Raw genomic sequence first — 6923 nt, 5'->3', positions numbered from 1 at the left:
TTGACTCCTAAACATTTCCTGCAACCAGAGGTAAGACCTCTTTGGACTCTAGTGTCTATATAAAAGATGTCCCACCTTGCTGACAGTCTCAGCACGCCCTCCTGACTGTAGTACATCCTTGCAGCTCCAAGTGGCTGTCCATACACGCCACACTCTTGTTTGCCATGGACCTCTACAATAATCACTCGGTCATCTCAATACGCAACCCATTTCCATAACCAGGCGCACCTCAAGCACTTGCACCATCCTAGGCTTCCTATTCTCTTCTTAAAGTGGTGTGAGACGTTGCACAAGACAAGAAAGCGAGGCATGATTGTGCATCTTTGAACTTGAGCAGAAGGGACCTCTCTCATTATTGTCTACCCCAAGCTTCAGGGAAAGGGGTCTCTTTAGAACCCACTTAACTGCATGTTTTCTCCCTGCCTTCCCTCCAGGAGCCTCCCACAAGCAGCCCAATTACCCTCACATGGATGGCTACTCTGCCTATGTTCTCCTTCTCAATTGACTGTCAAAATGGTATTAGAACTTTGGGCAGGCTTTTGTTTCTTGACTACCTCCATCCACTTGGAGGCATCCCACACTTCCTCCATGGCAGCCAATACCCAGAGTTTTTCTCCATGATATCCTCCTTGGCCTCGCCAAGCCTCGTCTTTGCTTCCATAATCTATGCTATCTTAGGTTTAAGGACCGCATGTTGAGATCTGTGCTAGCAATTTCCCCTCCCCTTTAGGCTAATTTCCCCTTCTTTCAAAGAGACAATTTCTGCCTTGAGATTCACAATCTCTCCGTCATAGTGTTCTTCCTGCAGTGCCACAATTTCATTCAATAGCTTGATCTCCTCACATGCCAGCACACCCATTTGACTGCTCGATCTGTCTGTGGTGTATGCCATGTAGGTCTTTGTCTGTTGTAGGGCATCCTTCAGCTTCCCAGGACCCAAATAATCCATTCCATTAAACTGATCTGGTCATGCTTATCTTGAATCGTAACAACAGGGAAGAAAATGAAAAATGTGTGACTGACTGCAGAGGGAAAAAGAACAGGAGGAGCAGCGCACAATGTGGAGGAGAGGCAACGGGTAGCACATAGGGTACAGATAAGCTGGCAGGCAAGGCAATGTGGAGAAAGAGAGAGAGAGAGAGAGAGAGAGAGAGAGAGAGACCATCTGCTGCAGCCGAATACAGCCCAAGACCTGATCAAAGCTGGATCATGTGCACACCAAACATGCGGAGAACCAGCCACTGTGTGGTGTGCGTGCACAAGCACGTGCGTGCGTGTGTGTGTGTGTGTGTGTGTGTGTGTGTGTGTGTGTGAGAGAGAGAGAGAGAGAGAGAGAGAGAGGTCCTTATAATTTCTTTGATCCAAAAACAGCTCTTAACAGAGATGGAAAAGCCAGGTACACATGATTTTGCTTAGCCAGAAGGCCAGGAATAGACAAAAGAGGGCATGGCAGAGTAGGCAGCCCTACCATCATCAATGTATTAGCCTGCCTTGTTGATAGTTTTCCAGCATGCTTAGAGAACCAAGCCAGAACCATTCAAGAGACGCTTGTCAAGGAATGAAAACTTAAATCTGGCAAGGATCACTAACAACTCACAACATTCAAGCAAAGATGAGCAAACCTTTGCATTTGCGCAGGTCCATGGATATATGCTTCAGCATTAGGGCAAAATAATATAATACACAATTAAGAGCAAATGCATATATCATGGAACTAAACCAAGGTCTTTAAAATACTCATGCCCCAATGCACTCCGAGCTGTGATGCGCCGGCTTGGATCCAAACAGAGCATTTTCTGAGTAATGACAGAACCAACAGTAAGCACATACAGAATTAGTTCAAACAACTAGAAAGACCTGCTAACACAAGAAAACGATCACATACAGAAAGCAGGTCAATCCCGGAAGGATCCAAGCCAGGAACAACTGCCGCCAGGTCCTGTCAATAAGCACAGTTCAATAAGCCAGCGAGTTTACATTAATGCAAGGAATGTGAACATTCAGAAAACTGCTGGAGACATTGGTTAGGCACTAGGTAATGTTTGTGCACAAGATTTACGAGACTTGCTCTGCAAGATAGCTTGCTGTTGCATGTTTATACAAGTTGACAAACTTAGGCACACTTCACCAGTGTGCACCTGACACATCTTGCCATTGACATGGCAGACTTCAATTTGACCAAAAGTCATATGCCCATCATCCAACAACTCCACACATTCCACCAGTCTGCCAAACACTAATTCCACAGACAAGAACAGCTCCAAACCGTCTGGCACAGACACCACAACTAGAACTGACATCTTGAACAAAACAAAAAAAATGTAAATGTGGACCTGACAGGATTTGAACCCTGTACCTCACATTGACTTTTTAATCAATAAACCTACCACTAACGTATGTCACTCTCAGCACAGGTTATAAAATGCAACAATGCGTGTCAATTCCGTGATGCCACCGACAATTACATGACGTGCAACCAAAAATAGGTAGGTGGACACCCCACTTTTTCGCCATCAACTGTCCATGGATGGGTCTGAATACAGCCTTTATTTGACACAGGAGTACTGGAATACTCGAAATTTTCAGGAAGCCAGCATAAGGTTTAAGAACAAGAGAGTAGAAGTGAAGGAACCTTAGGAGGCCATTTTGGAAATGCCGATTTGAAATCCGGCAGTGTTGTCACCCCTGGCCAAACTTCTTCATTCGGAGTACCTAACACTCTGCCACAATGACCTGCTTCATTAAAAAGAAAGCCCACCCCTAGCAGGCAGATTTAAATGGAGCAGACAGACATGATTGCCTGATACAAACAAACCAAGCATGATTTCTGGAATGTCTCTCAAGAACCCATGGGGATCTACAAGTTCCAAAAATCACCTACCTGAAGATCTTGAAAAGCTCATCTATCTCTGAGTCCCCAGGAAAAAGAGGACGTTGATTTACCATCTCTGCAAAGATGCAACCTACTGACCAGACATCAACAGGTGTTGAGTAATGACGGGAACCCAATAAGATCTCTGGCGCACGATACCATAATGTCACCACCTACAAGTTTCCCATCAGCCAATGTTACTATCTCCATTCTGTTCCAAAGGTGCTCTCTTCATCTAATACCTCCTCACCCCGATCACGAGTAGCTTTAAGAGAATACAATGCCATTGTGAAGAAGGGTGAAATGAACTATTGTGTGGCACAATGCCAACCTCATGAGTGAATGTCCTGACTGGGATCCCAAAGGCCCTTGCCAGTCCAAAGTCAGCAAGCTTCAGTGCGTTCGTACGCCTGTCTATCAGCAGGTTCTGAGGCTTCAAATCTCGGTGAAGAACCCTGTGTGAATGACAATATGCAATGCCTCGCAGAATCTGGTAGAGATATGTCTGTTCAAGGGAAAAGCATAACAGGGCATAGTTCAGATCCTTGACATTTATGCATTCACTCATGAACAAATAAGCAGTCTACGCATAGAACAATTATATGTTCAACATGAGCAAGCTACACTCAAGACCAAGGTAGATTCCAAACAATCTTTTGTACACATTGGAGGATCTATCCGGCAGGCTTATTGATTTTCACCAGGTCCTTACATGTCTGCACAAGATAATACTTCAGTTGGTCAAGTAAGACAAGACTCTTACAATGTACCAAAACATTGAAGAAGTTTTTTACACATTCGAGGATCTATCGGCAGGCTTATAGATCTCTGCAAGGTCCTCACATGCGTGCACAGATACTTTGGTTGGTCAAGTAAGACAAGACTGCTATAATGTACCAATAAAAACTGCAATGACAGCCTTTAACACATCTTAGGATCATTTTCCATTAACAAAGGAGGTGACAGAGCATCAACTTTTCCCTCTGCCTCAATGCATGAGGGGATGATGTCACATGCATCTTCTTCCCTCCATGCAAATAGGACACGAAAAAACCTTAAGGGGAAGCCTGCTAAGGAAGAAGAGATTGCTGAGGTGCCAGCAGTGATCTTTTGTAATCACAATTTCTCCTTCAGAAAAGGGGATGCACCACCCTCAGGAGACATACAGAAACAGTAAGGAATTGATCCAGAACCATGGCAGCCAACAGCGGCATTAAGAAAACATCCATGAAAGGATTACACGTTTTTTTAGTTGTTACACTCAGACAACATACCAAGAAGCTGAACAAGACAAACAAAACCATGCCAATCATTAAACACAAGGTCACGGCGTTCACCATACTTTGATTAAACGTGAATCCTTGGCAAAATCAGGACTAGTGTCCATGTACTTCTTCAAATCCAAGTCTAGATACTCAAAGACCAGATACAGCCTCTTCTCACTATGCACGACATCTTGCAACCTGCATAAACCAATTCCGAAGGTTTCAGAAAGCAGCCAAAGTAGCAAACACACAATTGGCAAGGCCAGCACTCAATATGCAGAGCAGTGACATACAGAATAGCATATATGTTCTGGTCTGGCAAGGAGGCACATCACAGAACACAGTCAAGCTGCTCCCTCCGCATAAATAAACCAAGCATGGCATTAGGCATAAAAACACACCTTACGATGTTGCCATGTTGCATTTCTTTCAGGAGAGAGATCTCACGAATGGCTGTACTTGGAACCCCTTCATCTTCTTGCTCTAACCGGATCTTCTTGAGAGCAATTGTCTCATTAGTCACCTTGTCTTTCGCTTTGTACACAACGCCATAGGTGCCTTCTCCGATCTTCTCAACTTTCTGATACTGTATTACAGGGGCAGACAAAATAATGCATTGTTATGCCACTGTAGCATGTTAAGGAAGCTTAAGCAGACCAAGGAAGGCATTGCGATCGCCCTGGGCCAGCTTAAGCAGACCAAATAAAGCATTGCAACTACCCTATGGCAGCTTAAGCAAACCAAATAAAGCTTTGTGAACACCCTGCATCAGCTTTAGCAAACACGGCCTTCCGGAAAAAAATGTTCTTGAATTTTCGGAGACACACAAGCAGCAGATCCAGCAAGAATGCAGGTTTGTGACACACTAGGGAAGGCACATTCTGTCTTTTTGACCTAATTTCTAACACAAAAGCACGAGAGGAACAGAAGAGAAGGCATTCCTGCTCTGGAGCTGGGTTAACCGCATAATGAAATGAGCACGGGACATCTTCATGCAACATAAAGCACAGAGCATCTTCATAGAGCATCTTTGTAAGCAAAAGACCTACAGTTCCCGCAGAATAATAACAAACTAAGAATCCCAACTGCATTCGAGATTTGACAGAAAAAAGAAATGAGGGGAAGAAGAAGAGTGAAGACAGGGAAAGAGGAAGAAGAAGGAGAGGACGAGATCACCTGTTCCATCCAGAGCGCTCGAAGAAGACGAAAGGAAGGCTTGGAATGGCGCCGGTAAAACGAAGGCGCGAGATTAGGGTTTCAGGGAGACACAGAAAGCGGCCATAGCCACCCAGAGTCGAGTGGGAGGGGTGAAGAAACCGCGAAATTCATTATGGTAAGGAACCTCGTGTCCACGTGTCGTTATTCTATTCGCGATCCGCAAGGCCAATTAGGCGCTAGGGCATTTTCCTAAGGTGTTGATAACCTTATAAGGGCTAGTCAAAACATTGGCTGCTTTACTCTTCGCTTCTAAACCCTCATGAGTAAAAAAGAAAAACCGATTAATTAACTCTAGTTTTAGTGTGTTGTTGGCGAACCTTTGACACACACACATTTTTAAAAAAAAGAGACCACATGACTATGCGTAGGTTTCTAGTTTAGAGAGATTTCTTCTCATAGCATTTCTACGAACATTTTTCATAAAATATTTATGGAATAGGGCAGGTTCTTATGCTATTCGAATTTTTTTAACATTGGCCTTTGTTATTCATTACGGACGGGACAATGTCAATAAATGAAGAAGAGCGCAAGAGAAATGGAAACATAAAAATTTTCAGATTCCAAAGAACCTAATGTTTATGTTCAAAGTAATGAACCAAAGAAGAGTAGTAGGCCCAAAAAGTTATCAAATGTTGACGATATTACAGATCAATCCAATGTGAACTTCAAAGTTCTTGATTTGTATGACAATATCAATAGGTGAGAGTGATATTGATGAAACATTAATAATTAATCTCAATGTGTTTCTCACAAAAGAATGCCTTGCTGGACGTTGCTCATTGGAAAGAGGAGGTACAACTTTCAATCTACGCTATCAAATGGTTATTAGAATTTATGCAAAGTCACAATCGTTACAGTTAATAAACTAATTGAAAAGTATGTTGGATGGGATAAGAAGGGTCCTGTTTGGTGGAATTGCAATGTAGAGCTTTAAAGCAAAAGAACATGCACACATTTCATGGGATGATTGGTTAGCATGAAAGGTCTGGATAAGTCTCATTACTATAATTTTTCACATAATATTAGTGCAGAAGATATTTCTTTAGGAATTGAAACCTACATGCACTATGGTGCAGAACAAAGTATGTCTCACTCCTATAAATATTTTTGATGAGGCATTGATGTTTAAGAAGTTCAACTTAAAGCATCCTTTGGGCAATAATTTCTGTACTATAATTCACAAAATGATCAAGACATAAAAATATTATCCATCTTCTAATTAGATAACACCATAGCAAGGTAGTGTAATGGAGTTAAGAAAAATTAATGCTTTATGGAGGGCAATGGTATATCCATCCACAACAACAATGAAAAGATATCTATGAGATTTTTAAAAGTGGCGTGGCTCTCTTTCTCATACTTCTCACACAAAAGAAATGCTCTCTCTCTCTCTCTCTCTCTCTCTCTCTCTCTCTCTCTCTCTCTCTCTCTCTCTCTCTCTCTCTCTCTCTCTCTCTCTCTCTCTCTCTCTCTCTCTCTCGTAGAGAGGGCACTAGGGGGACTGGCATATACAATAGGAAGGGTGTTGTGTAGGGGGGTAAGCTCAAATGCAGGGGCGGGCATAGGGA

General features: G+C 42.9%; 1 protein-coding gene across 1 annotated transcript; it reads right to left on the bottom strand.

Moving 5' to 3' along the window:
- Positions 1-1351: 1351 nt before the first annotated feature.
- Positions 1352-5472, bottom strand: LOC147618628 (cell division control protein 2 homolog). Its single transcript, XM_086773664.1, has 8 exons — positions 5314-5472; positions 4539-4723; positions 4215-4335; positions 3204-3377; positions 2882-3045; positions 2633-2720; positions 1886-1939; positions 1352-1796 (listed from the first exon to the last, which is right to left on the bottom strand). Exons 1-8 carry the CDS (start codon positions 5320-5322, stop codon positions 1707-1709), a joined length of 885 nt encoding a protein of 294 aa, XP_086629790.1. The 5' UTR covers positions 5323-5472; the 3' UTR covers positions 1352-1706.
- Between the last annotated feature and the right edge of the window lie 1451 nt (positions 5473-6923).

Source organism: Cibotium barometz, chromosome 34 (assembly GCF_041138505.1).
Source record: "Cibotium barometz isolate CiBa-2024 chromosome 34, ASM4113850v1, whole genome shotgun sequence".
Taxonomy (NCBI): Eukaryota; Viridiplantae; Streptophyta; class Polypodiopsida; order Cyatheales; family Cibotiaceae; genus Cibotium; species Cibotium barometz.
Note: the sequence above shows the minus strand (reverse complement) of the source record. Positions and strands in the feature narration are given on the sequence as shown.